This window comes from Protopterus annectens, chromosome 1.part0, assembly GCF_019279795.1.
Source record: "Protopterus annectens isolate FY-2018-M chromosome 1.part0, PAN1.0, whole genome shotgun sequence".
NCBI classification, from domain to species: domain Eukaryota; kingdom Metazoa; phylum Chordata; order Ceratodontiformes; family Protopteridae; genus Protopterus; species Protopterus annectens.
The window spans coordinates 773,582,222-773,609,017 of NC_056725.1; the positions used below are offsets into that span (position 1 = coordinate 773,582,222).

General features: G+C 41.8%; 1 protein-coding gene across 1 annotated transcript in view; it reads right to left on the minus strand.

The window, feature by feature from the left end:
- TIMM50 (translocase of inner mitochondrial membrane 50) overlaps nucleotides 1–26,796 on the minus strand; it is a 1,096,571-nt gene that overhangs the window by 634,281 nt on the left and 435,494 nt on the right. Inside the window, exon 4 of the mRNA XM_044062888.1 lies at nucleotides 3,204–3,225. Within this exon, the coding sequence (XP_043918823.1) occupies nucleotides 3,204–3,225 (22 nt within the window). The remainder of the gene's footprint in view (nucleotides 1–3,203; nucleotides 3,226–26,796) is intronic.

A 26,796-nucleotide genomic window follows, 5' to 3' on the forward strand; every position in this document is an offset into this window, starting at 1 on the left:
GAGTACAGTTAAACAGTAACTCTAGTGGCCCTGACAGGTTATGTTTTAGACTATCCAGGAGGAATCCTGAGATATTATTAGGGACCATTGAGGCTGCGTTCTTGGTCTTAGTGAACACAGCCAGGACATACTCTCTATGTACTGCTGGATGGGTTATGTTTGAAGGTATTTCTTGGAAGACTTACATACACCACATGTAATATACCATACACGTTTTACATTTACATACGTAGATTGTGTACTTTCATATATATATATATATATATATATATATATATATATATATATATATATAAAACACACAGTCTAGTTTATATATATATATATATATATATATATACACACACACACATATAGATTATATATATATATATATATATATATATATATATATATACATACACACACGCACGCATACATACATATATATATTTATATATTTATACACATACAGAGAGAGCGATTACATGGAAAAGGGATGATACTATCCTGTCTCTTCTGCTTTCCAAGTACCTCAAAGGAATTCAAGCCCAACAGGGCAACATGTTTCATAACAGGAACTATACAAGGAAAAAAGTGGATAGTTATGTGAAGAAATCTTTACTCACAAAGATCGACTGAGAAAGTGGCACATTCAAAAACAGTAGAGGAGTTTAAGAAATCATGAGACGAATATTAAGCAAGTCCAGTGAAATTTCAAACGTAGGATACTTGTCTTGCAGTACAGTTCAGAGAAATTTCAGTGTTAGAGTCCTCCTGTAATTCTGGGTTTGATTCCCACAATCTTAATTTGCTTTGGGTGTGCCTCTGAGGAAGTCTTGCAAGGAAGCAATGTTCCATGGTCAGCGCAGAGACAGGCACTTGTCATTAGTGGTTATACAAGATTTAAAAAATACTGGTCATCATGCAATTGCTGCTTATCCATCAGGAAGGATATCTAAGTGGACCAAGTGGTATTTAGTTGTCAACAAATTTAGTTTCCATAATTTTCAGCATGAGCTCAAACTTTTACTCTAATTAGTTAAGAATTACTGTTGTAATGCCTTTTAGCCTGGCTGCCTAGCAATGTATTTGCTTAACTCCCATAGTTTCAGTCTATTGCATTTAATCGAATGGAGAGTGAAACAGATTTTGAGAGACAGCAAAAAAAAAAAAAAAAAAAAAAAAAAAAAAGAAAGTGTTCCAGATTTACAGTGATATTATTTAAACAGGTTCAAAAGGTGTGCAGTGCACACAGAAGATTGCATCCCACAAAAACAAGTAAAAGAATACAAAATAGCCTCTATCTTCTATAAAGAAAAGCCAGCGAGCCAGACTAAAGCAATCTGCAGAAATATTAACAAGATGACCACATGCTATGCAGTCAGGCTGCAAATGTTTACAAGGAAAGCTTACCAAGTTCCATCTTGAGTTATATTAAGAAGTAATTACAGGTGAAAATGTGTACTGGAGGCACTTGTAGTACAACAAAGCAAAAGTCATGAAAAGAAAAAGAGGAGGAGAAGGAAAATAAGGGGAGGGAAAGACAGGACATTCATACTAAAGTGGAGGAAGAGAGGAGAGTTAATATTTCAAGAACAGCAGCCTCATTTCTTCTTTTGCTAAGCCTAGCAAGGCAGAAGCTATTAAGGATGTGGCCGTTTAACTCCAGCTTCATAACTTGCTATGGGAAGTTTGTGCCATAACCCATCTGGGAAAAATGTGCTACTTTCAGCCTATATAATGAGATGCACCCTTTTCTCCATTCTGTAACTTTACTACAATACTCAACTAAAAAAGGAGGACTGTCATCACAGATGTCACAACATAATACACAAAACACAGAAGACTGTCATCTCAGATTTCAAGACATTGTCACAGCAGTATATCAGGCTTAGACTGATTGTGGGGAGTCCCCCACCCCCCAGACGAGTCATTGTGATCATGTCTTCTTTGCAGACTGCCACATAAGAGGATGTCCAGAATGCAAATGAGAAGTATAAAGGAAAATTATACTAAGCAGTTGTCAGAAGTTAAACAATATTGCATTAAAAAAGAGCAGAACTGCACCCTGGAGAGTTTTTTTGCTTGTTAGCATACATCAATTTAAGTAACACAAGCATGTCAAACAGCTCAGAAGTAATGCAAATGCAAGGAAAACTGTAAATATGACCTTAGTTAAACACAAAAGTAATAAAAGAAAAAAAGGAGAAATTCTGAACAGTGCTACAAATAATCCCATGGTGGGATGAGAAAGAAACCACAGCCTAAAACAGACTCAACAACTATAAAATTAATTTGCACACCACACATGGGGGATTTGTCACCTGACCTGTTTTACTTCTTTGACAATGATACTGAACTTTAGGATGTGGATAGATTAACAGACATCTGCAAAGTGCAGTTGATCTTGGTTACTGTTACCTAAGAAACCAATTGTTGATTTTATAATACAAAATATTTAATTCCAAAGTAACATGCAATAATTGGGTTAAACTTTCACAAAGTATACATTCATTCATTTTCTGCCACTCACTTACAAATAATGTATACACTTGGGTTAACATTCACAGACTGTGCATTCCTTTATTCCCCGGCACCAGCTTTATCCTGGTCAAGACTAAACTGTAGCCCATTCTTGCAGGCACTGGACATAAAGCAAAGAATCAATCCTGGATGGGACACAAGTCTATCACAGGATGAGTACATATGTGTGTCTGTGCGTGCATGCAGATGGGTTATATAGAGAACTATCAGCATATCTTGGAATGTGAAGACCCTTCATGGACAGAGGGAGGAAAATAAGTCTTCACAGAGAGCACACTTCAGACGGTTACCAAACCAGTGAAAAGCTCTGCAAAGCCAGAATGCTAACCACTGACCTCTGTGCAATGCAATGTGCATTTTAGACTTCTTTAAAATTAATAAATGCACTAGTTCTATAAAACGCATAAAAGACTGAACAGCAGCCAGAAAATACGTCTGCCCATTGCATCACACCAGTACTACAACCCCCCCCCCCTTTAATTTCTGTGTGTATCTGTTCATTATTTCACTAGGAAATGTAAGCATCAGCTGCAGAGCTCACACCAATGACAGCTACACCCTCTCAGGAAAGGTAACACTTTTCCAGGGTAAATCCACCTCATGGAAGCCAACTCAAGCAAAAGAGGTGCACACAAACTAAGCAACTTAAAAGAAATCAAGATAGACAAGTTACTCACCATTATCAAACTCATCAGGGATCTGTTTAGGGAAGAAAAAAAAAAAAGAGAGAGAAATTACAAAAATAAAGTTATGTTGATTTTTTAAGATCTGCATGATAACCAGCACTGTGAGTATGTACATCTTCATCAGAACAGCACTTTACCTAATTAAGACAAAAATTAATCTCCAAACATATGAATATTCAGTTACATCTGCTGGGGGAAAGCTGGGTGGCAGCTGTCTCTCTCATAATGCTGCCAGTTGAATCTGTGTGCAGACTTGTCTTATGAATCAGTGTCAGACCTCTTCTACTTTGTACCCTTTTCAAGTCAAGGCCAGGCAGACTCCAGGGTCAGCATCTGAAAAAACAAATTTCTAGGGCATACAGCTATACAGATGAATAACTTATCCATACACCAGACACCGTTGCTTCTCACCCGCTTTTGAGAACAGCAATACAAAATGTATATTTATCTATGTAAAAAATAAATTACTTGATGAAATTGAAATGGTCTTGAAAAAAAAACTTCCATATAAGCACTCTTCGACCTGTAGCTCTGAATGATTACATTTTACACATTTCAATAAAATACAACATACAATGCATTCGTACTATTTCTTAATAATTTAGAACACAGCTTAAGAGATTCAAGTGCAAGTTTTATTTTAGCAGGAAAAAAAAGTTCAAAACAGCACAACCAAATGACCCGAATGTCAGCGCAGAAGGCTGACACCTTATGGTCATATTTTTAAAAAGAAAGACTATTATGACTGCCACTCCTATTCTAAGAAAAACAGTATAAAAATGTCTAGAAATAAATACTAGATAAAAAAAAAATACATACATTTTTCTAAATGAGCAAACACAAAAGTATGGAAAAATTATTACCTTTTTTGCATTAATGCCCAAATCAGATTACACTATGTGCAAGTTATAAAACTTTGCATTATAGATGCTAGAAATTGCTTAAAATTATGCATATCATACCTATGTCACTGTCTGTACAATTTACGAAGTGTTCTAAATGGGAGTTGAGGCACAAAAATGTCTGCATTACGAAACTCACCTAAACTTATCCTGTTCCACTGAGCCAAGTTGAGGAATAGCTTTAACTCTCAATGATAACCGAGGGAACATAATGTTCAAGTTATCGGTTTCTTTCCTATAGTGGAAAGTGCAGTCTTCCTGACGTATGGCAGTGTGCTAAGAGAATATTTACATGAAATCATTAATTTATTCATTTACAGGGTAAAACATGCTATCCAAAAGCATCTCTCTCTCATAGATTGTTGCTAGGCTAACGACCCGGGTGCCTAGCCAAGCTTTCCCAAAACAATAGTGTCCTGCCTCTAAATAGGACATCGAGGGCAAGCTACCTCTGTCCATAAGGGACATGGATGCCAGGCCTGGTGTAAATTTCCTATACCCCATCCACTGGTCTAGGTTGTGCTTAAACTGGGCAACAGACAAACTCAGCTTCACATAAATGGGAAGCCTGTTCCACAGGAGGGGCAGTCACTGGAACACATATCGGTCTTCTCCAGCATGTTCTGTTTAAGTCACAGACAAAATTTAGGTCCCTACACCTTGTATTTTTGGTACTCTGACTTATGAATATGTAGGAGATTCGTAAGTAACTCACCCTTCCGCAATCTATAAGAGACTGAGTAGAGGGAAAGGGCTTTAAGGCACTCTGCATAAATTCGGTTACGCCTTGTACTCTTTTTGTAAGGAACCTCTGACGTCACTCCAGCTGCTGCATATGCCTGGTCAGGTACACACCACAAAGGGAGCACTGTACTGTATGACTGGTCTGATAAGGGCAGAGTACAGTAGGATAATTACCTTTTTGGTTCTAGATGTCATGCCCCTTACTTTCAGTGATAACCCACGTGTTTTTCTTTTGTGAAACAAATCACAAACAACTTTTAAAGTGCAGAAAAAGGTAATTATACTCTATAACCAGGAAAAGATACAAAGCAATACAACTGTTGATAGAAACAGACCCAAGACCACCCACCTTTCATGCATGTCCAAATGATGCACATCTTCCCACATCTGTGGAATGTGCACACACACAAATGCTACAACTGCCATGTACTTTGCTACTGTTCATACAAGGACGTTAAAGATGCATTCTGTGTGGTAGCTTGTAAAAAAGCTCTTAAACCTCCTCCTTCAACTGTCGCTTATGCCCCAGACTGCATCCATGTCCTTTTCTCCTTATAGCCATACCATTTATGGTTGCTACGTGCCAAGCAATCACACTACTGATTGTGACAACTTTCCACTGGATCTGACTAAACTACCAGCCTTGAAATACCTGGGATAAGCACATTTTGCATTGAGTTACAGTGCTACAGCTGTGCACTTACCTTGGTACTTATAGTAATTTAAGATTTGCTTTGGTTTGTACTCTAGTCAGAGTAGAGAAAGAACTTGGCCACTTTTAGGTTACTGATTGTTCTAGAAGTGTGCTGTTTTGCTATTGCACAGATGGTTGACGAATATTTTTTAGTTTTCCTACATTCTTACAAGTTGCTTGCAGTTGTACATCACCATTCACTGTGCAGCTACATTTAATCATGCACTGTAAAGAGGCTGTCAGTTAGAACCTTAATTTACAGTATACAGTCTACTCCACAAATTCCTTTTGCACTTTACAGTCAACAGTTGCATCTCCTACCCTCTTACTCATCAAGTCCCTTCAGCCCCAGTAGTAAGCAACTGGAATCGTAACTTTGCACCTTCCAGTCTCCTCTGTAGCCAGCTTCATTGTAAAGGGCACCTTGAGACAATGTAGCAATCACCTCAAGGTTACTCACAAACAACTCCTACTTAAGCTGACACAATATGTGAGGGATGTAGTTATACAGTGTTAATAGACGCAAAGCTCTCATACGAAGCTACTACAAAAACAAGCAGATTGTCAGGACCACTAAATCAATCACGCACAATGCAGACCAAACACACAGACATACACATACTGAGCCTCTTAAAAATAACATCCTAAGGTCTTCTAAAATGTAACCGAAGAAACAAGTACCCTCAGCAGCCAGAGATACACACAAAACAGGCCCCCAATGAAACATACACCCAATAGTCCATAAGGCAAGCCTCCACACAATCCAGCAGTCTAGTTATAGGTGACTCCACAGTGTGGCACACCAATGCACCACTCACTAGACTGTGCAAGGAAAGAGTCACAGTCAGTTGACTTTTGGGTGCCAAGATTCATGACATGATGCATGTGCTCAAGCCCTTGCACCACAAAAGTACATATGACAGTCATAGTGTACATGGGTATAAATGGCTTGAGATGTACCTCCCTGGGCTAGATGAAGAGACAAATGATGGAGCGCTCAGAGTACTTGGTGTACTATCACCAAGAATGATGCTGCAATACGAACAAAAGATTACTGACTTCAACAATTGACTTACCTTCTCATGACATTCAAAGGGGTACAATAAATATATCAGAACTGTCTACCATCTCCTTCTAGGTTAACTGCTTTCCTAGGAATGTCCTGCACCTATAACCCCCCCCCCCAAGGCTTTCATATACTGTCTAAATCCTTGTCTAACCCATTGTGCCTTTTCTGAGCACTATCAGTCTCAAAGCTTCAAACATAACAAAACAGAACCTGGATAACAAAGGTGTAACAGCTCAGCACTAGCAGCAATCATAAATAATCCAGTCTGTACAAACATTCCTTACATAAAACAGATGCATGCATCTTCACAGAGACCTGGATCAAAACCAATGAAAGTGTACCATCAGTGCAGACTTTCAATGCTCATCACATGTACAGACCCACCACACTAGGACACTAAAGCTGGACATGCCTCCATATTCTTAAATAAACTTTTCACCTCAAGGCTCATTAGACAAGATAGTAAGCTGGACTTGGAAGAGCCTGAAGTCATTACCAACAAAACCCCTTATCATATCATAGCTCACTACAGGATCACCTGTATGTCCCCCTCAAGTCATGCCTCCTATCTAACTAGTACAGAGTCCTTATGTGTTATGACAAACATTTTCTTAGGAGACTTTACCCCTCCATAAACTAGGAAAATTATACATTCTCAAACATGTACATCCAGAAAATCTTAAGTATGTTAGGAACCTGAAAAAAATACCCTGCACCGTGCGGAGTTAATAGCAAATGATATCATGTACTCAAACACAGAAGACATGCCAATCTACTAGCAGACAAATTCAGCTCAAAGTTTATTCCCCTCTTCCTTCCAATATTTCCATATCAAATATCTGTATCTATGATCACCTCTTAAGGACCACAGAACAAGTCCTCAAGGCACTAAACAAGGCCAAAAACACTACTTCTATGGGCCAGATAACATACCAGACTGCCTACTGGTCGGCCTGATACAGGACTAGTCAGACAGACCCCTACACATGCTATTCAATATCAGCCTGATACAGGACTAGTCAGACAGACCCCTACACATGCTATTCAATATCAGCCTCCAAACAGTCGTGCTAAATGAATGGAGGACAGTAATGGTCATCCACTTTCACAAAAGATGAGGAGTCAATGGATCCAAGTAACTCTAATCACATAAGCCTGACCACCCTCATCTGTACAGCTATGGAAAGGAACATTGTGGAATTAATAAATAAATACGGACATAGAAACCCAGCAAACCCTCAACTCAAACTGGTTCGGATTCATCTAGAGCAAATCCTGCCTACCAACCTGCCAGAACGAAAGAACTAAATGTCACCAACTGAATGGAAAAAGACGACCCGGAACACTTTCACAAAAACCACGATACACCGTAGATTCCAACCAGTATTTTATTGAAGCATCAATAAAATACTGGCTGGAATCTACGGTGTATCGTGGTTTTTTGAAAGTGTTCCAGGTCTGCTTTTTCCATTCAGTTGGTGACATTTGGTTCTTTTGTACCAGCCTGCCAGATTGGCTTCTTTGAGAAGGTTATTGAAGCAATGGATGAAAGTAAATCAACACACACTGCTTATCTAGATCTCACAAAGTCATTTGACACCACCCCATAGTCAGATAAACTCTCTCAACTAAAAATAAACCCCAATGTAACTCACTGGATAACAAACTGGCTCACAAATAAATAGAAGAAATTAGGGAGGGTGTCTCTACCACCTCCAAAAGACCTGTCACTAATGGTGTATCCCACAGTTCTGTTATTAGGCCACTCCTCTTTGGCATTTCTTTCTCTGAGGTCAAAGCAAATGTTAAGGATATTTAGCTGACAAAGTTTGCAGATAACTGTAAACTTGGTGCGATCATAAATTCTGCAGAGGACACCAAGATCCTCCAAGACAGCCCTTCCCAAATCAATAACTGGTGCCAAAAAGTACAGCTGTGTACACTTACCATAAATGTAGATGTTAGAGTGTGTTCACTGTTGCAGTCATCACATTTGGGTTATCTGCCTACAGGTAGCTCTCAGCCAGCATGAATACCAGAGTTTTCGGATTTCTGCATCGGATGCGGTCTCTTCTTCCATGACGTCAGGTCGTCAGGGGTATAAAACATGCAGCCAACGCCATTACATCAGTTTTTCTTGCCCCAGATGTCAGGTGCCCCCACAATAGGAAGCAATTATATGGTATGGTGCACCCACATCAAAAAGCAAATACACCAGAAAAAATAAATATACCAAACAAGAAGGAAAGGTAGAGCCAAGAGAAGTCAGGGGGCTGGAGAGAGGGTAACCAGGACTGCAACAGTGAATACACTCGAACATCTACATTTATGGTAAATGTACACAACTGTACTATGTTCTTCGTGTTTCACTGTTGCAGTCATCACATTTGGGTTGATTCCCAAAGCGAAGTAAGGGAGGAGGAAGTTAAAGAGCATTAGGGCCGGCTATTAAGTCGTGCAAGACTGCAGTGACAAATCCAGCTCTGGATTTAGAAAACATAGGCATGTGGTAATGCTTGGTTGAAGGTATGTATAGAGCTCCAGGTAGCAGCTTCTAGGATGTCCATGGTAGGGACTCCTCTGAGAAAAGCCGCAGAGGTAGGTGCAGCCCTGGTGGAATATGATCTTATCCCCTGTGGGGTAGGTTTTCCATGATGCTTGTAGCAGAAATGAATGCAATGGGCTATACATTTGGAGATGGTTTGCTTTAAAATGGCCTTCCCCTCTGCCCCTGCAGCAATGCCAAATAGCAGCTGTTGAGATTTTCTGAGAGGCTTAGTCCTGTCCAAGTAAAATCTAAGTTGTCTGTGCATGTCCAGAGAGTGCAGTATTCGTTCACCTTTGTTTTGTGGATTAGGGAAAAAAGTAGACAAATGAATGGACTGATTTAGGGCCACACTAGACACCACTTTGGGCATAAAGGAAGGATTAGTCCTGAGGGAAACCCTGTCCGCATGGAAGATATTGAAGGGTTCCACTGCCATGAGGGCCTGTAATTCAGACACTCTTCTTGCTGAAGTGATGGCTAGAAGGAAGGCTGTTTTCCAAGAAAGGAATTTCAACCCTGCTGTTGCAGCTGGCTCAAAGGGTGGAAGAGTGAATTTTTCCAATACAAAGTTAGGGTCCCAGGCTGGAGTAGGAGCTCTCCTGGGGGTCTTAAATTTTTGGCTCCTCTAAGGAATTGTTTTAGCAAGGGGTGAGAGAAAAGGGGTGGCTCATTATTATAATGTGCTGAAATGGCAGATGCTTGAATTTTAATTGACAAGAAGGATAGGCCCTTGTGGAGCATTTCTGTTAATTACTGTAGAATATGAGGTAAGCTGGGCACAATTGTGCCCATCCCCTGAGCCTGGCTCCAGGAACAGTATCTTTTCCACTTTTCAGCATAGGATTTTCTAGTACTAGGCCTCCTTGCCTCCAGAATGACATCTAGCACCTGCTTACTAAGGGATGCTAGAGGAGAGCTCAAGGAATTAGCCAGGCTGCAAGGTTCAGGGTTTGAAGCAGAGGGTGCAGAATCTGGCCTGCCTGCTGGGACAGCAGGGAAGGGGTCTGAGGCAGGTGCCATGGTTGCAGCAGTGTCATACTGCGCAAGAGGGGTACTAGTGCTGGCGTGGCCAGTCTGGTGCAATCAGTATTGTCCTTGGCTTGTCCTGTCTGATCTTTAGTAGAACCTTCGAGAGGAGAGGCAGAGGGGGGAAAGGCATAAACAGAGAGGCTTTCCCAGGTAAAGGACAGGGCATCCACTTTCCAAGCTTGACTGTGGGGAGTTCTTGTGCAGAATTTCTGAGGGGAAGCAAACAGGTCTACCTCTGGAGTCCCCCATTTGTTCCTCAAGAGGTTAAATATTTTGGGTTCTAGTTTCAATTTGTGTGGGTCCATGAGATTTCTGCTTAAGTCGTCTGCCAGTGAATTTAGTTTGCCTGGCAGGAATTGCGCTTGTAGGTGTACTTGGTAGCTGAAGGCTGTGTTCCACAGAGACATGGCTAGTCTGCAGAGAGGGTACGAGTGGGTTCCCCCTGCTTGTTTATGTACCACATAACTGTGATGTTTTCCGTCTTTACCAATAGTTGTCCTGGAAGGATACGGTCTTTGAAGGCTGTCAGAGCATTCTGTACAGCTAACATTTCTTTTTGAATGATATGCAGGTGCATCTGTCTCGGGTTCCATTTGCACTGAATGCACTGCCCTGCCATCCGAGCCCCCCCATGCATAGTCTGATGTGTCTGTTAGGGTTTGGGTGGCAGGGGGTAGAGTGAAAGGGAGTCCCTTGTTGTGGTAGCAGGCCTCTGCCCACCAAAGGAACTCTGTCTTCATACAAGGAATGATAGAAACCACAGTTTCCAGGTCCTGAGAATGTTGACACCATAGGCTTTTTTAGATACCATTGGAGTTTCCTCATATGCGGTCTTGCATATGGAATTAGTAGAATGCAAGAGGCCATGAACCCCAGGGCTAGCAGTATTTTCCATGTTGATAGCTGGGGTATTGTGGCCAATAGTTTGAAGTAGGTTGTCAAATAAACTTGTTTCTCCAGAGTGAGGAATGCCATCTGGGAAGTTGTGTTCAAGCTTGCTCCCAGGAATATAATCTGTTGGCAGGGTACTAGGTGAGATTTCTTTTTGTTGATGGTGTACCCCAGACAGGTTAAAAGTTTCTTTACAAATGCCAGGTGTTGTAACAGCAAGGCCTGGCTTTCTGCCTGAATCAGACAATCGTCCAAGTATGGGTAAATATGAATATTTCTCTGCCTGCAAAATGCAATGGCTGGAGCTAGACACTTTGTGAATACACTGGGCACAGTTGATAAGCCAAAGGGAAGTGCAGAGAACTGATAGTGCATGGACCCTGCCCTGAAGCGTAGGTATTTCCTGCAATATTCCCTTATTGGGATGTGCAGGTAAGCTTCCTTTAAGTCTAGGGTTGCCAGCAAGGCATCCTTGGCTAACATAGGAAGAAGCTGTTGAAGAGTTAGCATTTTGAATTTTGGAACCACCAGAAAGGTGTTGAGAATAGAGAGACCCAGGACAGGGCGCCAGGAGTTGTCTTTTCTGGGTACCAAAAAAAGTATTGAATAAAAACCTTGTCCCCTTTGATCTGCTGGGACAGGCTGAATAGCCCTGATACTGAGAAGAGAGAGAACCTGCTGTTGGGCCTCCGCCCACTGATTTGGGGGTAGGTGTGGCCAACCATTTGGGGTTGGCTGCTTAGGTCTGTGCTTAGCCTGAGACTGTAGTCTGGGTGGCCTGCTGTTCCTGGGTTTGGACAGAGAAGGCCTGGAAGGGGCCGGAAAGGACCAGTTCTTTGAAGGCCAATGCCCTACTGAATCTGGGAAGCTGTACTTGTAGGAAATCTTTAACAGTTTGCATAAATTTAGCTTTTTCCTCCATTCTTTTGGGGACTACTTCTAATTTGTTGCCAAAAAGGCAGTCTTTGTTTAAGGGAGCTTCCAATAATTTAGCTTTAACATGATCTGGCGAGTTTTGTTCCTTAAGCCAAGCATGCCTTCTAAGTACAGACCCAGTGACAGCAGCCCTGCAAGATGCTTCTAAAGCGTCAAAACCGCATTGCAAAGTATGTTTACCAACTTGTTCTGCAGAATGCATTAAATCTTGCAATTCTTTGTGTTCTGCACAGTTAGGAATCAACATCACTTTCTGTTTACGTAGTCCCACAATATGCTGCTGATACTTTAACATATGAAACTGGCAATTTAAAGCCCTAATGGCCAAAGTAGCAGAAGTGTATACCTTCTTACCCCATCTGTCTAAGGCTCTAGAATCTCTATCAGAAGGGGGTAGGACTTTTGGCAGCAGTAGCCTTAATGCCTTTTGGTCCTTGGGAAATGGTCTCTGGATCCACAGAATGATTCTTGAAGAGGAACTTGTGAGAGTCAAGTACTCTGTAGTACCCGTCAGATTTTCTGGAAGCTGGAGGTAAAGTGTCTGGGGTAAGGCTAGATTCCAAGAAAGCATCATCTACAATGTCCAGAACAGGAGGGATAGCTAAAGGCCTGAGTTGAGGCATGAGTAAGAATTCCCTAAGTCTCTTTTTGGACTCAAGAGTAATCCTGGCTTTCCCAGCAGAAGTGCTCCCTAAGAGTATGGAAGGTTTCACCGAAAGAAAGATTTTCTGGAGGGGAAGCAGAAGGAATGGATTCCTCTGCATCAGAATCTTCATAAGTTGATAAGGGCAAATCCTGGTAATCAGAAGGAGCAGAAATATCAGATTCCTGATCAGAAGAATCAGAAAAAAATCAGTTCTAGGTCTCTTAGAAGGGGAAGGCTGGCTTCCCCTAATTAAGGTAATACGGTCTTCAGCCATTCTAAGCATTTGTTTTTGAGGCATATGGGTCTGAGCCTGTGGTTTGGTCGTCAGTTTTCTAGGCGTCGTGCGAGTTTTTGGCCTGGATGAAAGCAATGGCGTTGGTTTAATATGAATGTCCGTAGGACTGAATACACCCTCAGAAGCCAGTGCCTGCACAGCGGCTCCGGACCCATCCAAGGTAGAGACATCCGCAGGTTCCATAGTTGAAGAAGCATCTGGCGGCATACTGGACTCCGAATGGGTCTCAGTAAACGCCTGCGAATCTGAAGTAGCGGGTATCAGGGGCTGCGAAAGCGCTTCACTGAGCACTGGTGGACTGACGACTAGCTTAACGGAAGCATCGTTGGAAGTTTTGGACCTATGCGGTCTGTCTTTATCCTTACGTTTTTTTCGGAAGATCGGTAGTCAGATGGCTTAACAAAGCCATTTTGGAGTACACAGCTCGAGTATGAAAGTAACTGGCTGCAAAAATAACCAGACGAATAGTTTGGGCGTTGAACAAGGCACAAAACTGACAGTGAGGAACGTCGTGGTCTGGGCCGAAACAGGGGATGCAGTACGAATGAAAATCTCTTGCAGGTATTTGCTTTCCACAGGTAAGACAATTGTTAACTTTTACTGACATCGGTTAGAACAAGAAAAAGGATCACCAACGGGTTACTTATCTTTTTAGATGACTTCGGGTCTGAAACTCGAAAATGAAAATTTCAGGAGACGGCCGACCGGCACTTGCTAACTGCTTCTGCTTCGGGCACCACACGGGAAGAAAGACTGATGTAATGGCGTCGGCTGCATGTTTTATAGCCCTGACAACCTGATGTCATGGAAGAAGAGACAGCATCCGACTCAGAAATCCGAAGACTCTGGTATTCAGGCCGGCTGAGGGCTACCTGCAGGCAGATAACCCAAATGTGATGACTGCAACAGTGAAACACAAAGAACTTCCATGGACTAAAACTAAATGCCAAGAAAAGTGTAGTAGTATCCTTCATCAAGCATGAGTTTTGCTTGTACCTCTCTCATACTGATAACACCCCTCGTCAAAACCCCCCCTTCCCACACACACATTGAAAGTAGTGGATACTGCAGTCAAAGAGCTAGGAAACTATGCAAACACTGAATTGTCTTTTGCCCATCATGTATCCACTGTTGTAAGAAAAAATGTTTTCATAGATCAGCTTTTATTCTGAAAGTATGGCCATCCAGGTCCAGGAATGCAACTGTTCCACTGTGCTTTGGCTCTCATTTGGCCAATCATTGGGCATAATGCCCGTTTTGATATAGCTGTCCAAACACTAATGACAAATGGAAAGGCCAGAAAGATTTCTCACTAAAAAACATCAAGGGCCTAAACCATAGAAACTAAGCACACCATCTGAAAGCCTTGTCCCTTTTCTCAGTATCATACAGGCTACTAAAAGGAAACTTCTGTCTTGCATGCAGAACAGTAACAGACTACTATTTCTGACCTGTTACACATGCTCAAGAAACATGTTAACATCAACACCTACTTGAGGGATCTAAATCTCTTTTGTGACAAAAGCAAGACATGTTGGAGGGATAGGTATGTATCACAGAGGATACCACCTCTTTGGAACAATCTTTCACACCACATAAAACAAAGCTCTTCTCTCAATCTCTTCAAATGTAATTTTGTTGAATGGATGGGAAACCTCAAATTCATCCACAACCTAACATCCATGTCCCTCATGGATAGGTGCAACAAGTAAATGTCTCGGCATATTCTTCTTCTGCTCATGTTTGGGTTACTTATACATAAAATAAAAAAAATAAAAAAATTGCAATGGGAATGTAAAGTTAGGCTTCATAAAATCCTTACAGATCAGTAGCCTATTTGAACCTATTCACCTACTCAAACAATTACTGTGTATTCATCACAAATTATCCATGTTCTCCTTTCCTACAGAACATACCTCAAAAACATCTGGGGCATATCATTACACTCAAGTTCCCAAATACCACACCTCTGACACCTCTCACTGCATTCACTATGACAAGCCTAATAATTCCAGTCTCCTGAATTCATTTCAGTACCACAACTGTGACTACAACTGGCCCTCATATATAGAAAAGATGACCACTGAGCATAGTGATGCAATCCTTTCAAAGTTCATTCACAATACAAAGAAGGAGTCAACCTGGGAGGGGTTACATTCCCACCTCAACTTTGTATATTCTCCCAGTCCCCTTAACTACAGAAATATGAACTTATTCAATACAAAGACCCCTGCCACTTTTCTGATATTCCTAGCAGCTATTTCGGGTACACCCTCTTGCAATCAGGACAAAGACTTTGGCATCAATGATGAAATGCTTTACACTCTTCGTAATCCTCCAGGGTCTGTAAAATACACAGATTATCAAAAGTACTGGCTTGTATTGTCAGGCTCTGGATTGCATTGCATAAGTGGAAATTCCTTAAGATTCCAAGAGCAGGCTAAGTTATTTCTTACACTTATTTCACTGAACTGCACTTCTGAAATGCTTATAATTGTACTATACAGTTGATCTACTATATTTTTGTACTGTTATAAAGATTTTTTTATTGTTTCACTGCATGTATGTACTGTTTTATACTGTTTTAACATTACTTAACTGTAAACTGCTTTTTCATACTCAGAGTTGTATTTTCTGTTTGTGAGTGCTCTATCCAAGCTTATCTGTGCATTTTTGTCTGATACAGTTAAAAGCATTCTCGAGTCTGCTCCTTGATTTGTTTAAAACTTTCATTTAGTGGCTCCAGCTAGGAACTGTAATAATGTGCATTAATATAATTGCTTTTTTAATTTAAATTACTAAATTGTAAACTGCATTTTCATACTGAGACTTGTATTTTCTCTTTGTGGGTGTTCTTTCTATGCTTTTAAAGTGAGGTTTCTGTGTTCTGCTCAGGTGGCATAATCTTGATAGAGGCCTGTTGTCTAGGCTGGAAGTTTTGTTTGAGTTTCCTGTGTTTCTGGCAGCCATTTTCTGCTGATTGTCTTCATTAGTAACTCCTCCATTCTTACTGCTATATAAACCCTGTGTCTTACAAAGGTTCTGCTTGTATTGTCAGGCTCTGGATTGCATTGCACAAGTGGAAATTCATTAAGATTCCAAGAGCAGGCCAAGTTATTTCTTACACTTATTTCACTGAACTGCACTTCTGAAACACTTATAATTGTGCTATACAGTTGATCTACTATATTTTTGCACTGTTATAAAGCTTTTTTATTGTTTCACTGCATTCATGTACTGTTTTATACTGTTTTAACATTACTTAACTGTAAACTGCTTTTTCATACTGAGAATTGTACTTTGTGAGTGCTCTTTCCGAGCTTATCTGTACATTTTTGTCTGTTACAGTTAAAAGCATTCTGGAGTCTGCTCCTTGATCTGTTTAAAACTTTCATTTAGTGGCTACAGCTCGGAACTGTAATTTTTCCTATCCACCCTCCCTAGTGTTGTGTGTTCTTATACTTGGTGGTTTTGCAGTTGCCCACCCATACTGTATATTTGATCTGTGACACTCCTCCCAGTCTAGTGTCAGTCTAGTGTCATTAGTTCACTCAATCTAATACAAAACATTTGTGAAGGCCAACCCACTCAGATTCTTAATGTTGAATTAACTTCTGTTCCAGCTTTCTCCATTTCCACTTTACTGGAAAAAAAATTCTAAGCTTGCTTCCCACCTTTCCTGTGGCAGGTTGGATACGGATTTGCTGTGCCCAGGACTGTTTGTAAGCTCCTAAGCCCCCCCCCCCCCCACACTTAACTGGGGTTAAACTATTCCTGGCGCCATAAAGTCTGTTCTTCAAAATTTCCCTTGCAACTAGCAAGCTTTTTAGTTTTAGCACTCATCTGTTTCTTTGATCTCAGCACTTGTTCAGAACTCATTGTAAGCACTAAATAAGTTACAAATTACTACAGCACTCAACTTTCCTCACTTGTCTAGAGGAAAGCAGTTTTTAGTACTTAATAAATAAGCACCTATTCAGGCATGTCTAAAGGTCAGCTCCTGGTGTTTTCTCATGTCTATCTGATGAATCTGGGCATCTTGGGACAATGCAGCAATTGCCTCATGTACACAGACAACCCTCTCCTCCTACCACCCAACACTACGACCTGTGAGAGATGCACTTATATAGCCAAACTGGAAGCAAAGCTCTCCTCACCAAAGACTGGCCTAGACAGTCAAGAGTAGAAGGTAAACACTTGCACCGCACCACACTCATCACATAGTCCCTCAAAACCTACACCACCAAAACACACACACAGAACCACAAAACACACACCTACATTCGCAGAGGCACTCGGTACAAATCTGCCCAAACAACAGAGACCTCTAAAGCAGAAATGCAAGCAACCTCCACCCCCCCAACACAATCCAAATGACACATAGCCCACATACTCAGTGTACCACTCAACTACAGCCCATAAGGCATAAAGTACCCAACACTCTAGTCATAGGTGACTCTATAGTCAGACACACTGATGTTCCACTGACCAGGCTAAACAAGGAAAAAGTTACTGTCAGCTGCCAGGATCCACCACAATGCGCGCACTCAGGTCACTTCACAACAAGTACAAATATGACTCCGTCATTGTCCATGCTGGTGTGAATAACCTGAGACGTACCTCCCTGGACTACATGAAAAGACATGGAGGAGCTCTCCGATCTTGTAGCCCAGGCCGGTATGACCCTAGCCCTGAGTAGCATCCTGCCATCACCCAGAATGACACCACAGTACAAGGACAAAATGATTGACTTTAACAATTGGCTAAGCTTCTGGTGTCATTCTAAGGGAATCCAGCATCTGTCTGCCTGGGATGACATGATCGACAGACCACGCTTCTTTGCCAGAGATTGCCTGCACCTGTCGCCCTTGGGATTACGGATACTGGCAAAGGCTCTTGCCACCCCTATAGTGCCTTTTTTAGGCAAGGTTCAAATGACAAATACAAGCAAGCAAAATCTGAGGGTAATGCTACTCAATGCTAGAAGTCTAAACCTCAAAATGCACTCACTCGAGGCAATCCTTAAAATGGAGAACATTGACATTTGTGCAGTGACAGAGACCTGGTTCAAAGCTCCAGAGAGCACCCCTGCATTACCAGGCTATAATTCATACCACACCTTTCGGCCACCAAACCCAGACCGAAACACTAAAGGTGGAGGCGTGTCCATATTCACTAAGGATATCCACACCTCCAAGCTAGTTGCTCAGCATAATGCATCCGAGATTATCCAAGTTCAACTAACTCTGGGCAAAACCGCAATCCAGATTGTAGCTTGCTACAGACCCCCCCCCCCCACCATGCCCCAGGATTCCCACTCCTCTTTTCTTGATACACTGGAAAATATTAAGGTACAACCCAACACTCTAATAATGGGTGATTTTCAACTACCCTACCATTAACTGGGAAAACTACTCATGTATCAATTCTTTTGCCCAATGTTTTCTGGAAATCATCAATTCCAACGCTTTGGATCAACTTATCCACATCCCCACCAGGGGCAGCAATATCCTAGACCTGGTCATCACCAACATGGGTGACAAGCTAATCACCCTAGACATCCACATCCCGCTCCCACCCCCATTAGGAAAACAACCGTAAAAAAATTTCTCCAAAGCCAACTTCACGCTTCTTAAGACAGAAGTGGCAAACTTCACGACACCCATGCAGATGGACAATAGAGGTACGACTGTTGAATCCTACACAAATGCACTTTATAAGCGCTTACACGAGTGCATGGATCGTGCTATCCCTAACAGAACCAAGATGCTATCCTCCAAAAAAAGGAAGCCAATCTGGTGGTCTTCTGCCATAAACAAACTCTACAACAGAAGAAAGAAACTGTTGCAAAAAAAAAAAAAGAGTAAAATCCCACGATTGGAGGAACTCCCTGGTCAGCCTCAGTAAGAAGCTGAAATCCCTCATAAAATCCGCCAAAGCTAGTTATGAAAAGAAAATTGCCACCGATTCTAAAGACAACCGCAAAGCATTCTATAGCTATGTCAAAAATCTCACTGGCAACACTCAGATCTGCTCTGAGTTACAGCACAATGACACTAAATATACAGAACCAATTGATATTGCCAACATCCTGGCAGATAGGTTCAGTGCTAACTTTACCCCCTCTCACCCCCAAAAGGGCCCATCTTTATACCGGAAGAATGCAAAGTTCCTGTAATCATGGCTGCACAGGTAAAAACTTCACTCTCCAAAGCCAAGAACACAGCATCCATGGGACCTGACAATATCCCAGGCTGCCTTCTACATGAACTACAGAATGAACTGGCACCCCACCTAAGTACCATGTTCAATCATAGCCTCACCTCAGGCTTTGTGCCCATTGAATGGCGCACCACGACAGTTATCCCACTCCACAAAGGGGGGGCCACAACAGACCCCGAGAACTACCGCCCCATGCTAACTAAGTTCGCAGATGACTGTAAATTGGGTGCAATAACTGACTCTCCGGCTGACACAGACATCCTGCAAAAGGGTCTCTCGGAGACAAACACCTGGTGTCAAAGTCACGGCCTCAAGCTAAATGCCAAAAAATGCATAGTAATCCCATTTGGGAAAAACAAAGTACCTACAAACCACCACACAGATGAGAATCCACTAAGTACAGAAGAAGTAATTAGGGACCTGGGTACCCAAGTAGATAGCATGCTCTCCTTTGAGAACTACATAGCAAAAACGGTCAGGAAATCCTTCTATGTGGCACACCTGATCACAAAGGGTTTCTCATCCAGATCCAAGGAAGTGATTGTGCCCCTTTACTCCTCACTCATTAGGCCCATAATAGAGTACAATGCCCCATTTGGGATGTACCTCTCTAGACACCTGCAGCAACTAGAAAGACCACAGAAGTACCTCAATAAGAGGATTAAGGGCCTTAAACAATTACCCTATGAAGCACGACTAAAAAAGCTCCAGCTCTTCTCAGTCGCTTACCGTCTGCTCAGAGGTGACCTATGCCTGACCTACAGGGCCATGTCAAACCCTGAACTAATGGACATGCTTCACCACAAAAAAATGAGACCACTCAAAACCACTCGTTCTAGCGACTTGAACCTATGCACAACAATAAACAGGGCATACTGGAGGGATAGATTCCTGTCCCAGCGACTCCCCTCACTCTGGAATAGAATCCCAATCCATATTCGACAGAGCTCCTCTCTGACCTTCTTCAAGAGAAATCTTGATGAGTGGATGGGTAATCGTAAGTTCTACCCTGGGATCACTTGAGGAGCCCTGTTAGACAGAGGCCCAGGTTACTAATCTAATGGGGAGGCGAAAGCCATCACTCTGTGGCTAGGCTTATAAATGCCCCTGGGCAGATAGCCTAGTACTTATCTATGAACCTATTAGCCTGACGAGCCTCGTCTGCAAGGCCATGGAACGTATCATCATGGAACTCGTAAACAAAGACATTGGAGATCTCCAAACTCTAGACCCCACACAGTTTGGGTTTGTAAAAGGCAGATCATGTCGCGTAAACCTGATAGACTTTTTTGAAGTAGTCACCAAAGCCATAGATGAGGGTAAGGTGGTTCACACAGCCTATCTAGATCTTGCCGACACTATCCCCCCACTCTGGAATTATAGATAAACTCACTAAACTAGGTATAAATCCCTATGTCACAAGATGGGTTGCCAACTGGCTTACTGACAGAACCCACACCATGAAAGTGGCAGACACCAAATCAGACTTCAGACCAGTGACAAGTGGAGTACCACAGGGTTCTGTCCTGGGTCCCCTCCTGTTTGGTATCTACTTCTCTGAAGTACAGGCTAACACAGAAGGTCTTTGGCTAACTAAATTTGCAGATGACTGCAAACTAGGAGCCATAATTGAAACTCCTAACAATGTGGACATCCTACAAAAGGGCCTCACTGAGACAGATGTCTGGTGTCAAAGACATTGTCTCAAGCTCAATGCCAAAAAGTGCATTGTCATCCCCTTTGGTAAAAACTCTGTACCCATGAACTACCACATAGGCGGTAGTATACTTAACACAGAAAGTGTGATAACAGACCTTGGGACACAGGTGGACAGTAGTCTCTCCTTTGATAATCACATTGCCACAGTGGTCAGGAAATCCTTCTACGTGGCACACCTCCATCACAAAACGTTTCTCATCCAGAAAAAAAGAGGTCATTGTTCCCCTCTACTCATCACTCATTAGACCCATTATAGAGTACAACGCCCCTTTTGGTATGTACCTCACAAGACATCTACAACAACTGGAAAGGCTGCAAAAATACCTCACAAAGAGGATTACTGGCCTCAAACAGATGCCTTACGCAGACCGTCTCAAAAAACTCCAGCTTTACTCCGTCACATATCACCTACTCAGAGGAAATCTCTGCCTAACATACAAAGCTATGTCAAACCCAGAGCTGTTGGACATGCTCCACTTAAAGAAATCCCAATCCCTCCGAGCTACACGCTCTAGGGACCTAAACCTTGTCACCATAATAATTAGAACATGCTGGAGGGATAGATTCCTGTCCCAGAGACTTCCCATACTCTGGAACAGACCACCTATCTATGTCATTAGCACTCTTCAAGAAAAATCTTGATGATTGGATGGGTAACAGGAAATTCACCCCGGGGATCACTTCTGTGGTTCTGCTTGACAGGGGCACAGGAAAATAATTTTCTTGGGTGGCAAAAGCCAGGGTACCTTTTTGGCTAGGCTTGTATAGGCCTCTAGGGCCAATAGCCTAGTACCTACCTATGAACCTATGAACATCAATGCATCTTCAACTTCAATCACATGGAAGGAGTTTAGTCCTTCACTCGAACACCTTAGACCACTCGGCCATTCTGACAGTCATATATTCGACTAAAACTATACCTCCTTAACACCAACCAATGCAAGCTAAAGTCCTGACTGCATCCTAAGTGATCCGCATTTGGCAAGCAGCTCAGGTGTTGACAGAGTAGGCACAGAAGATGGGTATGTCTCTCATGGAGGAGGGATGGTGGCACTCACCTAGCTTGTCTCATACCTCCACTGACCAGGCCAACAGGTCTCACTGAAAAGCAGAATTTTGTTAGGTCATTTAGGTGGTATAGGTTGGAAGAATATTGCAGGAGTACCCAAGGCAGTGATTGTAACTAATGTCCATGCATGTGAAGGACCACACATACGCAAATTGAGGGGGGTGGAGGCAGCCCACACAGTGATGCGAGTGCTCATGTCACCACAAGGGTCAGGGGTTATGTTTACAAAATGGAAAACCCTCTCAATGCCATAATGTCAGCAAGAGTACAAAGCAACTTCATTGTTTCCTAGATGACAGTCTCATAGAGGTGTGATGGTCAGCAGGGACGGGAGCAAAAAATAAGAAAATATTTAATTAAAACTCAATTTTGGAATCACCAGTCTGGCTGATCATTACAGGGTGTGCTTTTCTTCTTTCTGTGTCTGTGTTGGTTTTGTCCAGGTACTCCAATTTCCTCCCAAATCCCCAAAATTGCACTAAACCACTCATATAGGTATTGATACATACACACTTATTATTTTATCTACTATTAAACTACTATTCTGGGTCGTAACTGTAAAGGGCACAGTGACTAGTCCTCGTACCTACTTAAATACATACATACATACATACATAAATAAGTAAATGCACATGAATTATCCAACTTATGGATACAGCTCCATATCTGTCTTCGGTTCTAACACCAGCTTCTTTAGCTGGACAGCATATCACTTAGTGATTTTTCAGGCTTACTTAAAGGAAAATTTCTCTGCCATGCCACTGTTAAAGAACCATTCTAACAAACCAAAGACTGGAGATTAGTGATTAACAATCCCCTCTCAGACTACTACTCACGGTGCAACAGTCCTACTAAAGCCTTTTGTAGCCAACTGAGAAAGGTTTCCCACTAATGTCCTTGTCCTTGCTGCAGAAGTATGTGAAAGCTGTTTGGGTTGGAATGAATTTGTGCATACAGCCCATATCTCAGTCTTAGTTTCTTATTTCATCCATTTTAATAACCAATCCGTGTCCATATTCAAAACACTGATGTTTAGAATGTTTGCTAGAAATCGTGTGCACAGTACGTTTACTTGTGTAAAATCTTATCATAACAGCAGATGTCCTTTTCTTCACTGCTGTAGTATTCCTTACGTGAGGGATATTCTGCCAAGTATAGCCCAACGTCCAGGCAGTATACCAAAGCCATTAGAGTTTACAGGCATCTTACACCACATGTATGCTCCCTGCGCAAAGCATACAGCATTAATGTGATGTATGGGAGCACACACACTTCAAAACTAAAAAGCCCCAGGAGAAACAATGTCTCCAGGGACCTGGAGGAACATGTGTATCCAGGAGTAGGAAAAAGAAAAGAATCCTTGGCCAAGAGGACCTGAAGAAATAGGCAGACCAGAGGGGGTAAGAGGGAGCAAACACTGCAACAGTGAAGAAAAGGACATCTATTGCTATGGTAAGATTTTATACTGGCATTTAATGGCACCATCATTGAGCCCGTCCCCTGTACCAAACTATTAGGTGTCACTATTGACCACAAGCTTAAATTCGACATGCACCTTGCCCAAACCATAAAGTCAGTTAACAAGAAACTTGGCTCCATGTACAGAATAAAGAACTTTCTCACTCCTCATGCCAAATTAACTATCGCTCGAACCCATCTCCTTTCCACCTTACTATATGCCTCTCCGATACTATCATTCCTCAACAAACGTGAGCTTAATAACCTCTCCACCACCTACCATCATATTGCCAGATTTGTAACAGGCACACCCTATCGTACCCACCACTGCCTCAACCTCAAGAAACTAGGCTGGCTGGAACTGCCCAATCTTCTTAAACTAAACCAACTCACCGAAGCATTCAAAATTATTAATCAACCAGAGAAAACCCCCTCGCTGAGCACAATCCTGACCCCCTACACCAACTTAAGTTGCCTTCGATCCTCAAACAGTACTCTGATACTAACCATCAAATCTAATAACAAGGGCGGCGGTGCTCTTTTTGCTAACTCCATTGGAAAGCTATGGAATTCCCTTCCCAACAACCTTAGGCTCATGACCTCACTCAATCTATTCAAAACTAATCTCAGAGAATTTCTTAAGTCTCAGTGGTTATGCCCGTGTTCCAACCCTGACTAATCCCAATAGGTCTATCTGTACCTAATCTCTCTTCTGCCTCTCAAGCTTACCTATTACTTTTCTATCCTCCACATGCATCTATATCATTTAATCATCTTATAAAATCCCTACCTAACTATTAGCTTGAATATTTAAAATGCTATTTATCCGTGTATTATTTTATTAATGTAGTTTATTTTAGATAACTGTTGAGTGATACTACTGTTAAATTTGGGAGCTTTTCTCCCCGGGCCTCTACTGAAAAAGGACATGTATCCAGCTAGACTAGCCCGGTCAACAAATGTAAAATAAAATAAATAAATATACAACGGTACTATGTCTTTCCGTATCACTGTTGCAGCATTCCATTCGTAAGGGAAAGTACAAAAGCTAAAGAGGAAACCTGGGAGGAGGAACGAACTCAACAGCCCTCTATAAACCCATGCAGTATAGACTTGATAAAGTCAGCTCTTGCTCTGGAAATAATACCAAACTTGTAATACTTAATGAAGGTATGGACAGAAGTCCCAGTAGCAGCCTCAAGAATGGAATTGGTATCCAGTCCTTTGAAAAAGGCACCAGAAGATGCAACAGCTCTGGTAGAATGAGCCTTTACAGAAGATGAAAGACATTTACCATGAAAACAACAATAAATTGCTGTAGCAATACAGGAAGAGATGGGTTGCTTACAGACTGCCAAACCCAAGACCTGTGACGAAAGGAAACAAAGTTGCTCAGACCTGTGAATAGCCTTGGTCTTCTCTAAATAACATCTTATCTAAATAACATCAAAATTGACTGTTGAAATCCAAGGTGTAGAGAGCCCTCTCACTGGCACACTGCAGAGAAGGAAAAAAGGAAGGCAAATTAATAGACTGATTAGGAGACAACTCATTGACCACCTTGGGAATAAAAAAGGAGGATTAGTACAGATAGAGACACCCAGTTCCTGTGAAAAACTAAAAATGGAAGTATGTTGCTCAGATACTCTCTTAGCTGATGTAAGGGCTAAAATAATAGTCTTCCAAGTGCAAATTTGTAAGGACGCTGAAGTAGCAGGCTCAAAAGGAGCCTAAGTCAAGTTTTCAAGAACAAAACTGAGGTCCCAGGAAGGAAGAAAAGGCTTCCTGGGAGGCCTCATATTAAGGATGTCCTCAAGAAATTGTTTAACCTCTAGTCTAGAGGCAAGAGGAGGAACTAAGGGCAGACAAGCAGAAATTGCTGATAGGTGGCCTTTAACTAAAGACTGTGCCAACTCATCATGGAGCAGATCACACACGAGAGATAGCACAGTTGTGCAAAATGTTACCATAACAGTAGACACCCTTCTCTTCACTGCTGAAATATTCATTACAATGGGGATCCCCTGTCAAGGAAGGCCCGATGTCTGGCCAGTATACCAAAGCTTTCAGGTTGTTTAAGGTACTCTGTATGTCTTGGGGACAAACGCTTTGCAGATATATCACTGTGTATGGCCGTGAGAAGCTCCCAAACAGAAGACAGACTGTTCATGACAATCTTTATGGCAAATCTGCCTCCCATACTAACATTTTCCCTTTCTGGATGATATGCAAGCCAACACTAAAATAAAAAAAGATAAGGAAGAACCCCAATCGGGCACTCATCTGAAAACAGCTCGGGAACCAGGACAGAAAAAGCATTGAGACTAACACTCAATGATGGTGTTCAGCCAGACAGCAAAGATGTTCTTGAGTGTGTGCTTCCATATGTCAACTTTATGCCTTATGCATGGCACAGGGAGCATGTGTGCAACGTACAATGCCTGTAAGCTTTAAAGGCTTTGTTATACTGGCCAGATGTTGGGCTATCCTTGGCAGGAGATTCCTTATGTAAGGAATACTGTAACAGTGATATGGAAAGACATCAATGTATATCCTCAAATTACACTTATCAAAAATAAAAGCGAACAGTATTCATCTTAACAAGAAATCATTCAAAACAGCTCCAGTTGTAGAATCAGAAAGGACCAACAACACAAGCATTAGGACCACTCAGCACTTAGAGTTTTTTTTGGACTGATAACCCCACTCCTCATCCCCACAGTGCACTGCCTATCTAGAAGTGAAATATAAAAAAGAACACAGAAAAGAGGATAAGTGTTGGATTCTTTCTTCAATCACAGATCCATTATACTGATTCAAGAACTTCTAGATCAGATACTGAAAAGCTCTGGCTCCAGGGAAACTAAGGAAAAGATCTCCATCTCTCTTCCTTAGCATGGATGTCCTACAGGAAAATTTGCTTGAGAAATGCAGCCTTAAAAGTAGACCCAGACCTGGAAGTCACATCCATCTGTAATGCTAAGTAAATGTATTTAGTAGGAATGAAAGAGCAGCAGCTGCACAATGTCATCTAAAGATGTATCATGGAGAAAGCAGTGGATGTGGAGAGATCTCTGGTGGAATTGTGCCTTATGGTACACCCCTGCAAAAGCATCACATTTCTTGCAACTAAGGACGATATAATTTGGCAACCACATGGAAAGACAGTTCAATAATCTTTTGCTCTTTCTAGAAAAGTAGTCATGTTTTCCATGTACACCTATCATGCATACACAACAGGGGTGCTTTCCTAGGAGTATTGTAGCAAGATAAAAGTTAAATGAATATACTGGTTCAAGTTCATTTTTACAGCTACCCTTTACATGAAGGGATGGTACTCATGGAGACCCTATACTCATGGA